We start from the raw sequence: 17,835 nt of genomic DNA, 5'->3' as shown, positions 1-17,835 counted from the left end.
ATTTTCATAAAAAAATTTTATAAAAAAAAAATTATAAAATAAATTTTATAAAATAAAAACTTTATAACAAAATTTTCTAAAAAAAAAATTTAAAAAAAAATTCATTAAAAAATTTTATAAAAAAACAAATTTCATAAAAAAATTTTATAAAAAAAATTTTTTAAAAATTTTATAAAATAAAAAAAACTTTTAAAAAAAATTTTTTTCAAAAAAAGTTTTAAAAAAAATTTTTTTTAAAAAAATTTTTAAAAAAATTTTATAAAAAAATAAAAAAAAAATTTTAAAAAATTAATAAAAATAAATTTTAAAAATAAAAAATTTTCATAAAAAAATTTTAAAAAAATTTTTTTAAAAAAAAATTTTGTAAAAAAAAATTTATAAAAAAACACTTATAAAAAAAATTTTTACAAAAAATTTTAAAAAAAAATTTTTAAAAAAATTTTATAAAAAAAAAATTTAAAAAAAAAAAATATTAAAAATTTTTTATTAAAAAAAATTTTAAATAAAAAAAAAAATTTTATAAAAAAATTTTTTAAAAATTTTATAAAAAAAAAATTTTAAAAATTTTATAAAAAAAATTTTGTAAAAAAAATTTTATAAAAAAAAAAAAAATTTTTTGAAAATTTTTTTTTCATTTAAAATTTTTATAAAAATTTTTTTTATGAAATTTTTTAAAAAAAATTTTTTTATAAAATTTTTTTTTATAAAATTTTTTTATAAAATTTTTTTATAAAATTTTTTTTTGAAAATTTTTTTTTATGAAAATTTTTTTTATAAAATTTTTAAAATTTTTTTTTATAAATTTTTTTTTTATAAAATTTTTTTTATAAAATTTTTTTTATAAAATTTTAAAAAATTTCTTTTTATAAATTTTTTTTATAAATTTTTTTTATAAATTTTTTTTTTTATAAATTTTTTTTTATAAAATTTTTTTTTATGAAATTTTTTTTTTTTTTTTTTTTAGAAAATTTTTTTTTTATGAAAATTTATTGATGTAATTGACTGACATTCATAACTTTTGCATTATGTAACCGATTTTTATAAAACAGGTGGCAAATTAAAGCTGAAATAAATTCCTACCAATACTTACCTTAAATTCCAAAGTAAAACAATTTTTTATTTTATTTTTAAAGTGATTTTTCAACTTTGTCTCTTTATTTTAGTTTTGTTTTTAGATCCGTATTATCTCATAGCTCGCTATTTAGTAAGTATATATTTTTGTTTCTTTATTTGTTTGTTTGTATATATAATTATTTTAAATTTCTCAAATATAATATAATATAGTTTTTTTCATATATATATATATGTATGTATATATATTTATATATTGCACTAAAAATATCTGTGATATTTTTTCCTTATACTTATCCTTATACTTTTTTACGTGTTTATTATTCTTTTTGTTTTTTAATATTTTTTATACCTACTTTTCTGTCATTTGCTAAGTTTTTGTGTTTTTTCTTTTGTTTAATAAATTTATAATTTTCGCTAATTTTCAGTATCATTTGTTTACATTATTATTTTATACTTATTACATTTCTAGCCATTTATTTTGGTTTTCCATTTTCATTACGAGTCCTATACTCTGCCATGGAGATTGGCGGGCTCCTAACTTACATACATTCGCTTACATTTGTGTGGTGTTTTCTTTGCTTCTCAGGTTTATACCTTCTGCATCACTGCTTCACCTCTTAAATATAATAATTCATTAAATAAACAAAAAAATATTTAAAATCGTAAGAGTGGTTAGCTAAACTTTTGCTTGACTATAATTTTAACTGAGCACATGGCTTTATTTACATTTAAGCAGCTGATTGCTATTGTGCCATAGCAAGCAGGCATTTCCATATCGATATTTCTTTTAAATCGATAACTGTTTACATTCGAATTAATAACTTTTTCGTTTATTTAACAATTTTCTTGTTTTTAATAACTGCTAATGCAAATAATATAGCAAATTCATAGCTTTTAATATTGAGCAACAGTTGCACAGAAAATAAATTGTTTCAATAAATTTTGATATAAGCAGCGTTAACACAATTCAATTGTTATAATAACTTTTTGTGTATGAAAGCTTGGAATATCTTTAAAGCTGCTGCATTTTATTGGCTTTTGAAATAATTACGTTTCTTTTAATTAAATACAGTTTTGCTAAGTTAAATATTTGCTTAATTCTGATAATTCTCCGATCTTTTGATTCATTCTTTGATTCTTTCACACATATATTTATATATGTATATATTACTTTACTCAGTCATGATTAAACTTTTAGCTATAAATCTTTACAAATCTTTAGCAAATTCTTGCAGTTATACTTTTTTATTTTCAGAGTAGCATAATTTTTATCAACTACTTTTAAATTTGTTTTATTAGTTTAATATTATATGCTGATACGTTCTCAAGTGTACTCAAAGGGAATTGTTGGTATGTTTCTTTGCTTATTTGTTTGCATTTTGTGTATTTTCTATTGTAGTTATTAGCATTATGTTATGAAAGCCTGGCATTTCACTTTTCTTTTTATATTATAATTATTTTTAAATATTTCTTTAAATAGTTTTTTTTTTGTTTTGTATTACTGAAGTTCGGTCGGTCCTGATAATATTCATTAGCATTAGGAAACCATTTTTAGTCATAGTTCTAGTTACATAGCTCGCTTACTATTTGGATACGTTTGGATTTTTTTTTTTGGAAATTCAATTACAAATTCATGGCGTTTTCTTACATAAAGATTTTGATATAGGCAAGTAGCAGATGATATTTTTTAAATTTGATTTGGAAAACCTGTTTTTTTTTAATTAAAGAGGTCACTTATTAAAACAAAAAACTATGTAAACAAAATATAAAAAAAAATAAGAACACATAAAAAATAAATTAATTAAGTACGAAAAAACTTAAAAAATAAAAAAAAGTAATCAAAAACAACAAACTAAAAAAAATTAAAAAGAAAATTAAACAAAATTAAACAAAATTAAAAAGAAAATACCAAAAATTTGATAAAAAATTGAATGAAAAAAATTTTGATTTTAAAACAAAGTAATTAAAAAAGTTTTAAGAAATTAGAAACAATTCAAACTTTTGCAAATACTTAATAGCCATAATGAATATTTTAAGAATTTTTTGACATTAAAAAAACTAATAAATATTTCAATTTACACTAAAATTACAATATTTGCAGAGAAGCGAAAGAATAATAATTTATGAGTGTAGAAATTCGTTTAAGACGTAAAAATTATTTGGGTTCAAAAATTAAAAATCCAATAGCGCAGAATTTCACAGGTTTAACAATAACAATTTCTTTAACACATAAAAACAAAGGCTTTTACCAATTGGTAACACCAAATAAATGACAGAAATGTGTGTGGAAGTATAAAGCGTGGCATATTTTTCATAAACTTTTACTAATTATTAAAAATTATGGGCTTTGCACTTTCATTTGCTTCTTTCACAAAGAATAAATATTGATAAGACAGGATAACTTTTTGTTTCAACTCTTCTAACATTTCAGTGGACTGTCTGTTTACACTCATTTCATTTGTATATAAGTATGTCATTTTTTTGCCATTTAATTTACTTGCTATCAAACTACTGTTATTTGCGTTTCGAAATTTAAATTGTTTCGTATTTCTCATACTAAGTTTACGCATTGCGCTACATGCCAAAATTACCAATGTTTTTATGTTGTTGTTTTTGGTGCGCTAAGTTTAGCAAATTTCTTTTTTTGTTTCTTTACGATTTATAGTTTAATTGTTTCATATTAATTTTTCAATTGTCCGAAAATATTTATCGACATAAACATTTAATATTACTAAAACGCTTAAATTGATCGCTTACATAAATTTGTATGAAATAGGTATGTATGTATGTTTGTTTGTTTGTTTCAATTTGCAATTGAAATTGTATGTAGAATAATATTATTTAAATATATATGTATATTAATGTTGTAGGTATGTATGTACGTAAGTATGTATAAATTGTTTTGGGTTTTATGTTGTTGTTGCATTTGCATTTCATTTAAAGTTGAGTTATTTCACAATATAATATAATTTTAATTAATAATAATGACATAAATATGTATATAGGCACTTTCCTTTAGTTCAGAATTTTCCATTTAGATTCTCAAATTTTCTTATAAAGTTTTGAATTTTTTTATCATTAAGTGTTGGTAAAGTTACAAAATAAGTATTTTGTGGTTGAATTTTAAGATCATCACCTTAAGTTTAAAAAATATACATACATACACGTAAGTATTCGCTGGCATGGTTGCAGGGATTTAAGAGTTGAAATTTCATTTGTGGCAAAAGCTTTCATTTGTTAAACTTGTACACAAAGTTATAACACTTAAAAAATACATTGATTTTCTTTAAAATAAGTTTGTGGCAAATTTTTCATAGAAAAGTTTCAAAAAGTTTTGGCAACGCTTACGAAAACTAATTCAATTCTAAAATTATTATGCAACCATGCAGTTTTTCTTTAGTAGGCCTTAAATATTTGATGTTTTTTCGGTTTACCGTTAAAATAAAATCTTTATCTAAGTCTTAATTATAAAAAACATGTTTTTATTGTACATATATAACTACATACATATGTATGTATATTCACTTTTGTGTATAAAAATGAAAATCAAATATTTAGAGTAGCACTAAATTTAAGTAAGGCTTAATTGAGTAGGCTTAAGAATTGTTGTTTTGTAGTAGTACATGTTTAGGTTAAGGCGCTGTGCTCGAATGTAGAAATGGAAATCGAAATAAAAAATTAGATCTATTTTCATTAAATAAAGAATTTTACCGCAATTTGTATAATATTGTTATCGAAGGTTTAGAAAAATTTGCTTGAAATTTAAGACACACTTTAACAACCGCTTCTAACGCAAACTTTATGTGAGCAATTATTACCATAAACAGCAATGAAAACGTTTTTTCTACTTTATCTTATTATCGATAATATTTTAATCACTTGAATTCCTCAAAAATGCTGTACATCTTACGCGAACTTGTGTAACTACATTTTAAACAGTGAACCAATTGCGTTAGAACTCATTTTCTTGACGTTGCCGGTCACTACTTGCACTTTCTGCTATTTTTGGTGAGAAATCATACAATTGTAAGTCCACGACAATACCATATATACATATATGTACATATATTGTATAACTACATTTTCAACTTTTTTAAGCTCATTCAGCGCGCGCTGAATTGCGGACGATTGCGTTAAAACTCATTTTCGTGACACTACTTGCACTTTCAAAATTTTTGAAATTTTCGAAAAATTAAAAAAAAGTTTCAAAATATTTGTAAGCACATTTTAAACACGTTTTAACAACTTCAAAAACGTTACAAATTTTAGCATGTTTACATAATTACATACATATTTATGTACATACATTAAGCAGCAAACGATTATAGAACAGATTCACACATATTCAAATGTTACATTTTCACACAGTAATGTTTTAGTAAAAAAGAAATATATAATTTCTGTAAAAAAAAACATAAATTGTGTAATTTTTTTTTTTTCAAAAAACAATTTTATTGAACTAAAAGTATAAATTGATTTACTAAATCTATATATTAGGTCAGTAAGTCCACTGCTGATTCACTACATTTATAAAATATACCAGCAAGTCCAACCAATTGCGAGCGTTGGCGCCTTAACACATTGAGTGTTGATAGTTGGGTTTTGGTTTTTAGAATTTTCAATGTTTTTCTTTTGTTTTTTTTTTTTGTTTTTCAATTTTTAAGATTAATTTTGAAATAGCACGTGGAATAAGCGGCTGCTTTTCGCTATCAATTTGTATAAGAACTCGTGGTTTTTCATAATTTTTTCTGTTTTTTTTTTCAAACATTTTTTTATCTTTTTGGATTGTCCGGCTTTTTTACAACTTTACACATACATAGCATTTACAGTTGTCTACGGTAGACTCATTTGGTAATTATTTACAACTTTTGACATTCTTGCTTTCATACATACTTAAGTATGTATATATGTATGTATGTGATAGCTTGTTACTTTTTGCACACATTTGATATCATTAAGTTTGTTAGTTTGTCTTATATAGCATTACACACCATGTACAATGTACATATGTATGTTTGTAGTAAGTGTTTTGTATACAGTAAAAACTCAACATTTTTATTGCCTACATTTAGGTGTTTAGGCGTCATTATACACTAGTTTCGTATAGTTGTCTAAAATTGGATTGTGTTTGTGTGTATGCTTATATGGTATGTATGTGTATATAAGTGTGTATGTATATATGTATTTGTGTTTTATATATATTATGCTAGTTTTATTATTAACGTACAATTAATATTGCCATTTATCATTGATGACCACTTATCATTTATGATCACTTAACATATTTCTCTATATTAATATGTAAGCATGTATATATGTATATAATCTTTAAGACTACTGTTTTGTCTATAGGCTTAAGTAAATTGTAGTTGTAGTTGCAACGCTTACAAACGCACGCACTCGCTTAGTAACGCTCTAACAAATAATATTCACTTTTAACATTTGCTTTTGTTTAACAGTTTGCTGCTTTTGCTACACTTTCTTCCGTTACTTTGTTTTCAATTGTTTTTTCACATTTTTTGTTTTGGTTTTGATATTTTGATTTGCTGCACTTTTCACTTTCATACGCTATAAACAATTAGTGTAATAGTAAACAATTAAATTGGTAATTAAAAGGCGGCATAAAGCTTTCAATTAAAAAATATTTAATTTATAATTATTTTTTTTTTAACTCAACTCAGCCGCTACAAACTGAGCAATCAATATTTTTTATACTTGCAATTAGTTAATTATTTTATATTATATTCTTTTTGCTAAAAAGGTACTTGAAGTGAATTTATTTTGCGTTTTAAAGTTGCATTTTGCTCGCCTTTCATAACATACTTATTTTGTTTAGTATCTATACCTTCTAACTTAAATGCTAAACTTTAATATGCACTTAAATATTTTTGTGTTTTTGATTTGCTAGTTTCTTTTGCTACTTTTTCTTATTAAACGTTACACTTTTTGTTTTTGCTTTTTAAACTAAATACAATAAAATTAAACTCGAAACTTAAAATGTTTCGTATGAGCTTTTTAAAAGCTATTTATAAAATGCAAAATTATTTATTGAAAAATTTTCAACAAACAAATTTGCGATTCTTTTTTATTTTAATATTATTAGAATAATTATTTTTAGCGTGCGAAAAAACAACTCGCGTAGCACTTTGCATAAAACTATGGTTTGGCATAAAACATTGCAATTTCTTTAAGAAATCAGAAAAAGAGATAACATTTTAAAATTGGAAGCAGAGTAACTTATAAATAAATACTAACTAATTTAAAGATATTAGAAGACTTTAAAGGTAATTCAGAAAGCGAAATACACACAATTATAGAAACAGTAAGTGCTTACAACTTTGGTGCAATGAAATGGTATTCAGCGCGGTGCAAAAAAAAAATATTTCAAACTCCTTTAAAAGGCTTTAAAGGTAATAATCATGATTATTGTATTGCTTACATTTTTTATGCAAAGAAAAGGTATTCAGCGCACTACATGAAAACTTGTTTGCAATTTTCAGCAAGTTTAGCGGACGTTAATGACATTTCTGCCACAATAAACTTTTTTTAAATCACATAATTTATAAAACAAAACATTATTTGAAAACATTCATTTAAATACAGCGCGCCTAATGATAAATTGTTAGCATTTCCAGCATGCCAACAAAACATTTAACAGTAGTGTCAACTTAACTAACGCACTTGGTATAACGTTGAAAGCAAGTTCTGTTATGTTAACTAATATTCAGCGCGCTTTATAATAAATTAATATTAAATTAAATTATCCCGTACTCTAAAGCGCTTAGCAATGATTTTAGCATATGTATGTACCACATTTATTAATACGTTAAGCGTATTAATTGTTATTCGGCACGCTGTGTAATATTTTACTAACATTTTCGCCATTTTAATTGATATTAAGCGCGCGAGTATTAAATTTTTTCTGTATTTTCACTTATATTCAGCACGAGTGGTGCTACGTTCAATGCAAGTTTTGTAAGCGTACTAAAGATGTTGTTTGAAATTCGAAATTATTAACGTAAAAGTAGTAAGTTTTAAATAAAATTTACTGTTGCAAGCGCTGAATTGAATTTAATAGGCGTCGTCGAACACAAATCATTTTAATTGTAAGCATTACCGCCTACCTAACGAATTATTTCGCAGTCTGAAAAACATATATTTATGTTTTTTCACATTTTCGTAAAACTTTACTTGGCAAACGCCAAAAAGTATGTATTTGCATTGGTCATTAACGTTTTTTTTTAATCAGTTAGAATTTTTCACTTGGCTTGTAACTAGGAAATAAAAATGTGAAGTAGAGTTGGGGCTTAGTTTGAAGATAAATTAACTGGTATGTGTATGTGTGTGTGCCTAAGGCTGCAAGTCAGGACGGTGCAATCGGCTATCTACTAAAAATTTGCTTAAAATTAGTTACTGAATATTTGTGGCTTTTGAAACGTGTTGCCCTTTTAATGTTTCGGAATTTTAGTACATATTGTTGCACTTTATTTATGCAGTTAGAAAAAAAAATATTTCTTTAATTTCATTTTTGTTACCCAAGCAAATTTTAAAGTAAAAAAGCAGTCATTGATAATAGTCTTAATCAATTGAGAAAATCAAACAAATTCTACTCAAATTGAACTTAAGGGCCATCAGAACGTTAAACGCATTGCTCTTCTTATCTTCGCCTTTTTGTTGCTTACGTATAACACTTAAATTATTTTGTAGTTTTTTCACAAAGCCTAAATATATGCACTGTTTGTAAATTTTTAAAATTTCATACATAATTTTATGTATAGTCTTTATATGCCCAGCATAAACTCATTCTTTGCCCTCACAACCCCCCCAACTCCTGCACTACTTATTTCTTTACATTTTTCCACTTACACACAAAAGCTGTCGCTCACCGTGCCTTGCTCATCCATGGCGCTTTGCGCTTGATTTTTGTGCGCAGACTACGCAAGGGTTTGATTTTACGCTGTGCACTGCCACCGGCTAAGCCGAGATGGTGATGCAATTGGTGTGGTCCACTGTGTGCCGTGCCATAATAGCTGGGCGAATGAAAGCTGCTGCTGTCCTCGTACAAATGATGTTGCTGTTGTTGACTGTAGGCGACCGCACTGGTAAGTAATGCCATTTTACCGTTGCCATTGGTGAAATGACTATTATTATTGTTGTTGTTGACTTTGTTGTTTTCAAGGCAGGCGGTTAGGTGTTCTTCTTCGACGCTGGTCGATGACGGTCGCTTTGTTGGCGATTCGACAACGGAGGAACGTGAAAGCGAGAGCAATGCATCGACGCCCTCACGTTGACGCCGTTGATCCTCCAGCTCTTCGGGCGTGATGTTATTGCTGCAAAAAAAAACGTGGAATGAGGAAAACCATAATATATTAAATAAGAGTTGCTAGAAATAGTGCTTCATCTTGTCCATCAACACTTACTTATCTTCGCTGCTCTCGTATGCCGCATCGGAGGAAGTGTAATTGCTTTGATTATCGACATTGCAACCATTTTGCTGCTGCTGTGCACCATTAACGGCATACTGTGTATTGCCATTCAAGGCTAATGGTGCCACATTGCTATTGGCTACTGGTGTTGTTGAACCGCTGTTGACACCAGTGCCACCGCCTGCAGCGCCACCAGCAGAGTAGGTGTGATCCTCACTTGGTGATGATGTTATAACGGGCGCACTACACACGAAAGCAAAAATATATATTTTAATAGTTCCAACATTGTAACGGGCGCACACAACTTACCCATTCTGGAAGGTCTCTGCAAACACCTTAGGGCCATGTTTCAACGCCAACATTGCCGTTGCAGCGTTTACATCGTCTATGCTATCAGCGCCGCAGTCGCGTGCCAAGCGCTCGATACTTTCGTAGCTGCTAAAAGGACCCAATATAGAAGTGCTACCGCCACTGACACCATTCTGCTGCACTGGTGGGCTATTATAAGTGTTATATTTGTTGTTGCTGCTGCTATTGTGATTATTCAAATTGTTATTATGATTTGTTGTACTATAGTCGGACGGAGTGTCTTCGTCGGGCACATCCTGCCCACCAATGACTTTTGACAATTTAGGATACAGTCGCGGATCAATACGCGGATTTATGTTTGATTTAGGCGCTGGACTGCAGGCACCGCCACCGCTGCTGCCCACACTGTCGACTGTGTCGTAGCCAACCAGTGAGTCATTGCCGCCAGGGCTCTTGAGCGATGCCGACTTATCGACGGCCGAGTTGGGGAAGAATGGCGAGCGATTTAGCGCTTGTATGAGATTTTGTCTTTGTTGCGGTTCCACGCGCCAAAGCGAGCCTTTGCCCATATTCTACGAAAGAAATGCAATGAAATGAGATATTTATTATAAATTCGTTTTTTATAGCATATTGAACACTATATGTATATTATACAAGTAAATACGTAAATTTCGCCTGCAACGAAGCTATAATAACCTTCACAGGTGTATTTCTTGTAGCAAAAAAGAGTATAAAAAATTATCTAGATTTTGAGCGGTCAGTTTGTATGGCAACTAGCTATGGTGGTCCGATATCAGCGGTTTCGTCAAATGAATAGCTTCTTGGGGAGAAAATGACGTCTCAGATCGATATCTTACAAACTTAGGCACTTCGTGCATATACAGACAGACATGCCAAAATCAGCTCAGCTCGTCAGACTGATCAATTAGATATATGATTTATAGGTTTTCTTTCGACGTTTCTTTCTAGGTGTTACAAACTTATTGGCAAACTTAATTTATCCTGTTCGGAATATAAAAATAATAAAATATATTCTGGAAAACTCACCGGCGCTTTCTCCACTTTCACAAAACTCTTGTTCAAGGACAAATTGTGACGTACACTGTTCTTCCAACCGGCTGGCGCCGTCTTGAAATACGGAAAATGCTGCATGATCCAAGCATAGATCTCTTTAACGGGCAAAGCTTTCTCGTTTGAGCCTTCAATGGCCATGAATATTAAGGAACTAAAAAGTCAAAAAATAAAAATTATAAATTACTACTTATAATCTTTTCCTTTCTATAACTCACCTAAAACTGTAGGGCGGTTTGTTGTGTGTGTGCACAAACGGATCGTACGGCACATTGTTCGGATGCTTTTGCTTTTGCGGTGTGACGGCACTGTTGGCATTTAACCCACCACCGCCTCCAGTGCTGCCGTTATGGCTATTCTTCGAGGATGCCGATGAACCTGAAGACGACAGTTGCTGCGATTGCGTGGACTGGTGCATTTGATGTTGTGGTGTACTGGTATTGTTGCGGCTCAAGCCGCTTGAGCCATTGGTGGATATTTCGAAATCTTTCAAAGAGTCATTATCATAGCTGGAATAGGAGGTGGGTGAACGCATCGAGTTGCGTTGTTGCTGTAACTGAGGTGCAATAAGTGGATACATTTCTTTGGAATTATTTGGTTCTGGCGACGACATGCTTGGGGAGGAACTGTAGGTAAACAAGTAATTTATTAACAATTATTTCAAAATGCAAAGAAAAAATAATAAATAAATACTTATATATTTGATACTTACGCCACACTTTGGTACTGCATTATGGCGTATGTGGGCGGCACACCCGCTGCCACTGGCGAGCTGGTGATCGTGTGCACGCTATTTGTGGCGACTGCTGACACACTGCCCAGCATCACTGTCGGCGTCGTATTCGCCGTGCTGGAGTAGTTTATGGCACCGCTACTGCTGCTGCTGCCGTTAACAGCACTGGTGTTGTGACTGTTGTTGGCCGGGCCAGCATAGAATGACTTAGAAACTGGACTATTACCACCGTTAACGGCGGCCGTGGACGATGAATTGGATGACACTGAGACGGACGAGGAAAACGAACTGCTCGAAGAAGCTGGCGAAGCAACTACGGTTATGTTAGAAGTTGCGGCATTAACAGCGCCATTGGTGCTGTTGACATTGTTGGCAGTTGTGTTGGTGATAACACCACCACCGCCACCACTACTGCTACCACCACCGCCATGATCCAGTACGTTCATCTTTTCGCGCAAATATTTCTTGTGCGGGTGGTGTGTGGTGCTGGAGGCGCTGCTACCGCTGCTTGTGTTGTTGTTACTAGCGACAGTTTGTTGCTTTTGCTGCTGCTGTTGTTGTCCTTGATAAATTGTGTTAGTCGTGCCGTTGCCATTGGTAACCGTAACAACACCGCCCGGCAGCGTTGTCAATTGCTTCGACAGGCTAAGCACTGTCGTACCGTTATTGGCGCCGGCAACGCTCAACTGAGTGGATGGCGCCGTCGAATAAGAAACAGATAGTGCGGTAGGATTTGAAGCAGCGGCGGAGGCGGGTGTGCTGGCTACAATTGAATGGGTGCTGTGAGTCGAAGAAGGTGAAGAAGGCACATAGTTGCTAGAATTTATATTATTGCTGTTATTATTTGCACTATTGTTGTTGCTGCTGCTTAAATTGGTCGGCGTTATAGTGGTGCCACTGCTGACATTGCCAACACCGGCAGCACTAAGTAGTTGTCTCGGCTGTAGTGTCGGTATATTACCGTTCGATTTGTACTCGACAACGGTGGTGGTACCGCTCGGTCCCATATGCACCGTAGTCGTGGCGCTAATGCCGCTAATATTGCCGAAAATGTGTGCCGGCTCATCTTTTCTACCACCCGCAGCAGCAGCCGTGCCGTCGTGCTGTGGCAGCAAAGTGATCGGTGTACCACTTGTGATTATATTGCCGAAACGCTTGAGTTGCTGCAGATCCCCAACGCTAAGCGCTGTTATTTGTGTGCTGGCTTTCAGCTCAGTTGGTGTAGTGATGTTGTTGTTGGTATTATTAGTATTATTGCTTATGCCAGCACTTGTAGTGCTGACATTGCCACTGGGCGTGGTGGTGGTCACCTCTTCGCTGCCCACATGATGTGGCAGCTCCTCGATCAGCTCATGCGCATTGCTAGCGCTCACTATGCAAATATTGCCGCTATTCGCTGCTCCACCCCGCTTTACATTGGCGCCGGCGGCACCACCCGCCGAACTCGTAGTCACTATGCCTTTAATCAAATTGCTGTCATTCAGCCACGCTAATGATCGTAGCTCCTCATCATTATCACCCGTAACGCTAGTTGTTGTGGCAATGACACGCCCAACAGCAGTGGCATCTCCACTCACCGCGGCACTACCATTCAAGTCCATCGGTTCGGTGGCAAGCAACACTATGTTGCCCACGCTGGGCGCTGCCACATTGCCGTTTGCTGCTGCGGCTGCTGCCGCCGCTGGCGTTGGACCTTCGTAGGTGGTAAACTGTCCATTACCATTGGGCTGTAATAAAACATATTTGGATGTGGTGGGCATGTTATTAGTGTTGCTGCTGAAAGTTGTGCCACCGGTGCTGAAGATTTTACCGCCTGCTTTACCGTTACTGAGGTTTGCGCTCAGTATGGTTGCTTTGGCAAGAAAACTATTTAAACTATTATTACTGTTGTTGTTGTTGTTGGTGCTGCTGCTGCTGTTGCTACTGCTGCTGATAAAGCTGGTAGCGTTGCTGACGGCGGGACTAATGTTGCTATGGTTAATGCTATTAACGGTGCGTAAACCATTTGTTGCTGCTGTGACCAGGCCGCGCGTTTGCGTAGCCTGTTGCAAACCCTTACTGGTGAGCGAAGCGGCAGCGTTCGCGGGCAACAGGTGCGAAGGTTGGATGAACAGGGCGTGGCCGTCGAGTGGGATGGTGGAGAAGACAAGATTACCGCCACTGGCGTTGCCGTTACTGTTGTTGTGATGATTATGTATGCCGTTTGTGATGATATTGCTATTGTGGCCGAGATTGAAATTGTGATTGCGAGTAGTGTTGTTGTTGTTGTTGTGACCGTGGCTGTTATAATTGGCGTTGTCGTCAACAGCTGTATTGTTATTGTTGGTGTTGATCACACGCTGTAGGGTGCGTAAGCTGGTCAAATCATGTGTGGTTAAAATCTGTGTAGGATTATCCGGCGACATTCTGCAAAAAACGAGAGAACAACAGAAGTTAGCAAAATTTTCAAAAAATATGAAAATTTTTAAAATTTCTGCTTAAATTGACAGGTTACACTAATTATATTTATTTAGTGTTGCAAGTTTTTTGATTAAACAATATTGCATTAAAAATTTGATTTTCGATTATAAATTTAAAAATTAATTTTTGAAATTTATTTTAATTAAAATTTTCGGGATTACAAACAAAAATAATTTAAAAGAATTATTTTTAAAAGCCATACTTGCAACCCTAGCACACATGATTATTTTTAACCGCAACCAATAAGAAAACTTATGTTTTCCATAAATAATCGGGTAATTGCACGAAAAAACACAATTTCAGCTGAAACTGTTATAGCTGTCATAATGTCTCTACACGAAATTATTACGCGACATATAAAAAATATATAACAATTTATATACATACATACATATGTACATACAGACTTAACCATTTATAATATAACACGTAATAAGTCAACTAGTAGAATACAACAACAAAAATCTAGCCATTGATATGCTTAACACCTCTCCAACTTTAACAAACAATTTTGGAACTTAATCGGTTTTTTTTAATTCTCGCTGCCATAAGCAGATAAATACACATTGTATGCGTTGCTAGATAAGATAAGCTAACAAAACTATTCTCAAATATAAGGCGTCACATTTTGTAAAACTTAGAATGTATTAGAATAAATATATTTTTTTATGTATACCTACGAAAAACATATACATATGTAAGTATGTTATATAAAATGCGAAAAGTGACTTAGTACAAAATTCAGCCATATAGAATGAGTAGACTGTATAAAAAAGGAAAAGTGCTATTAAATGCGCAGCAAATAGTAATAAAATATTAGTATGCGAAATATCTGTGCAATAAAAAGCCAAGGTTATACAATACATGAGTACATAGATTGATATTTTGTACGTCTCAAAGTGAGTGTACATATATTGAATAATATAAAAATACATACATATGCATGTATGTATGTATTTTCGTATGCACATACATACATATATTTACATATATGTATAGAACAGAAAGCGTCTCTTTTGTACACAGTTTAGTAAACACGTTTTTTTTTTAAGTTTAGAAATATTTGTAGAAAAGTAAAAGATCTGCGTAAAATGCAATTTGGGCACAATAGGTAGCGGTGCAATTTGTCATTTTTAGATTTACCGCTTAGTTACTATTTTGCAGCCAAATATTGAGCACATTATTGCATGTTCAGCTATCTTTTTTGCATATTGATTATTTGATAATTCCTTGTTTGCAATTAATTACACGCATGTATTTTTTTGCATTTAAAAATTTTATTTAAATTTCATCATTACACACAATTATTAATTTCATAAGTTAAGCATCTGTAAGTCATTCACAGCACATGCTGATGTAAACATCATGTTAGATATTTCACAGCGTTTACCATTTTGACAAGTCATTGCATGTTCTTTCAACTTAATCTCAATTTTTGCACTTATTGGCATTTCACGCAGAAAAATTTAGTTTGCACTAGTCACTATTGTAGAAAGAATTCTTAAATAGTCGCACAAGTATTTCAGCATTGATTTTCGCAAGTTTTATGTGTAACTTGTTTCAATTGTCACGGTTACGAGCAATTCAATAAACTGTCAAGTCAAACTAACGAGCTGACTGCGTCTCTAATGCGACAAACCAATTTCGCAAATAAAAATCATAAAAAAAACAAATCAGCAGCAATTATAAAAAAAAAATTTTAAATCAAAAATTAACAATAACAAAAATGCAATGTTGTCATAATAAAATTATTGTTTGTATCTTAAAGGAACGAACTCGCGCTTATGCGTCGGAATGTTGGTTTTATAATTGCCTAGATACGCGCGACACAATCGTCATCATTATTGGTAACCGCTTGCAAGTCGACTAAAGGAATTTCTATTCAATATTCGTGCAAATGCTTATGCAGCCGCTAGCTATAGTAGAATTTAATAGTGCGTCGCGTCAGCTTAGAGCCGATGCCAATGCCGCTAGCCGAAAAGTTGCTATAGTTACTTGATTGTAAACAAAAATGTATAAAAATGCTTGTAAATCAAATCAAATATGTGTTACGATTATTTACTAGAGAGAAAACGAATAGCACAAATAAAGCTAGAGGAGCAATCAGCAGGTGAACGAGAGCAATAACACATACACACATGTACATTTATGCGTATATATACATACTTACATGGGAGATTAGTGGGCAACGTCAAGGTGTTTACAAGCGTATGCTTCGCAATCTCAAAACATAAACGAGCATTGTTGTACCCGCCAAGTTATGTAGGAATGCTCGTACATCCGAATCGGCATGCTTAGCTGGCACTCGTAACAACAAAACAACAAATTGTTGTTAGCGGGAAAGTGCCAGCACCAAAGATTATAGTGCAAAAATGAGTTAGTGTTGGTTATAGTGAAAGGTAATGTTGTAGTTGTATACACAAAAAAGGTAAACATGTGACCACTGAACTTTAGTGGGGAAAAAAGAGCACAACAAAAACACGAAACATGAATGAGAGCAACTCAAGAAAAGCGAGAGCACACAAGTGTGTCAGAGCGCATATAAGCCGGTAAAGCTTTTATTGTACTACAACTACAATGGCAACTTTGCATACACTTATGTGTGTATGTATGTATGTATATTCACTAAAAACCGGGCTAAAAATATATACAATGCTCCCAGCAAAAGTAAGCATGTATAACTGAAATTTGAGAAGAAACTAAAGAGCTCATGTTGGGGCGAAGAGCTGCCTCGAGCGTCTATAAAAGCAATACGTATTGGAAAGCGCTCTTTTGACGCTCCATAAGCGCTGCATCAAGTTAAAGGTAAAAAATAAAGTTAATAAAAGCGTCTACGTTGACCGCGACCGCGACCGCCACTAGTCGTTTTGCAAAACCGGAGATAGACAACAGCGCAGTCGGTCGCCGTTTTAAGGCCGTTCCGATGTGTGTCGACGCCGCCAACGAAGTCGTCTCCGTCGTCATCGTTTTTAAGCGTTGGCATTTAATCATTTTTCGCATGCATAAACATTTTTTTTGTTTATATTCCTAAATGAGAAATTCCGATACATAGGCTAATTGACGAAAACAATACATAATGGAAATGTGAAGAAATAAAATGAAAATGAAATGTTGCGGCGGCAAAAGCTTGTTTATAAATCAGCGAATGCAAAAAGGTATACACACATCCTTATGTTCATACCATACATACATACATACCCGTGTTATGAGTTTAAAAATTTGCTTTAGAGAGCCATTTTCCCTTGCAGCGCGTATGAAAAATATTAAAAAATTTATTCGGATAATTTTTACAGTAACTTTTACACGCACCTGTCACTCAATAGCTTAATTATTGATAGTTATAGAGTTCGTTTTGTCCGCACACATTATTCGTCAATTTACTGAACCTATTGCAAACCGTTTTCTGTACAAATCCAAAACCGATAACTCTTCCAGCGTGTCATAATAAATAGCATACCATTTCTATCACTGCAGCAATAAATTTTTAAAATGTAATTTTCCACTTGCCTGCAATTCTTTACAATTTTCCCCTAATTTATCAACACATTATTCGTTTACAACTCCCCCATGCGGTTTCGCTTTATGCTCGTCGCACTTTTCTAAATGTCAAATGTCATGTGTTGGTATAACGAACCGAAACAACAACGTGTACTCACGCCGCTTGACAATAATGCAATGCTTTTTAAACCCTTTGGCCCACATTTACGCCCACCTATTAAGAGCATTATAGCTACTCTTGCTTTTTCTAAACCATGTAGGCTG

The 17,835-nt window shown here is 32.3% G+C and overlaps 1 protein-coding gene across 5 annotated transcripts in view; it reads right to left on the bottom strand.

The window, feature by feature from the left end:
* Nucleotides 1–1,250: 1,250 nt before the first annotated feature.
* Nucleotides 1,251–17,835, bottom strand: part of LOC126760238 (putative mediator of RNA polymerase II transcription subunit 26) — a 74,417-nt gene continuing 57,832 nt past the window's right edge. For 3 of the 5 annotated variants that reach the window (XM_050475721.1, XM_050475722.1, XM_050475719.1), the window contains exons 2-7: nucleotides 11,593–14,019; nucleotides 11,099–11,506; nucleotides 10,857–11,034; nucleotides 9,810–10,381; nucleotides 9,495–9,743; nucleotides 1,251–9,404 (exon numbers count right to left, since the gene is read on the bottom strand). In XM_050475721.1, coding sequence (XP_050331678.1) covers nucleotides 8,957–9,404; nucleotides 9,495–9,743; nucleotides 9,810–10,381; nucleotides 10,857–11,034; nucleotides 11,099–11,506; nucleotides 11,593–14,018 — 4,281 coding nt within the window. In that variant the 5' untranslated portion in view covers nucleotide 14,019 and the 3' untranslated portion in view covers nucleotides 1,251–8,956. Of the gene's footprint in view, nucleotides 9,405–9,494; nucleotides 9,744–9,809; nucleotides 10,382–10,856; nucleotides 11,035–11,098; nucleotides 11,507–11,592; nucleotides 14,020–17,271; nucleotides 17,293–17,835 lie in introns of those variants that run through there. The other 2 variants (XM_050475720.1, XM_050475723.1) reach the window with 2 other exon arrangements.

Source organism: Bactrocera neohumeralis, chromosome 5, assembly GCF_024586455.1.
Source record: "Bactrocera neohumeralis isolate Rockhampton chromosome 5, APGP_CSIRO_Bneo_wtdbg2-racon-allhic-juicebox.fasta_v2, whole genome shotgun sequence".
In the NCBI taxonomy this organism is placed as follows: Eukaryota; Metazoa; Arthropoda; class Insecta; order Diptera; family Tephritidae; genus Bactrocera; species Bactrocera neohumeralis.
The sequence above is the reverse complement of the archived record's forward strand: the minus strand, read 5'-3'. Positions and strand labels throughout refer to the sequence as shown.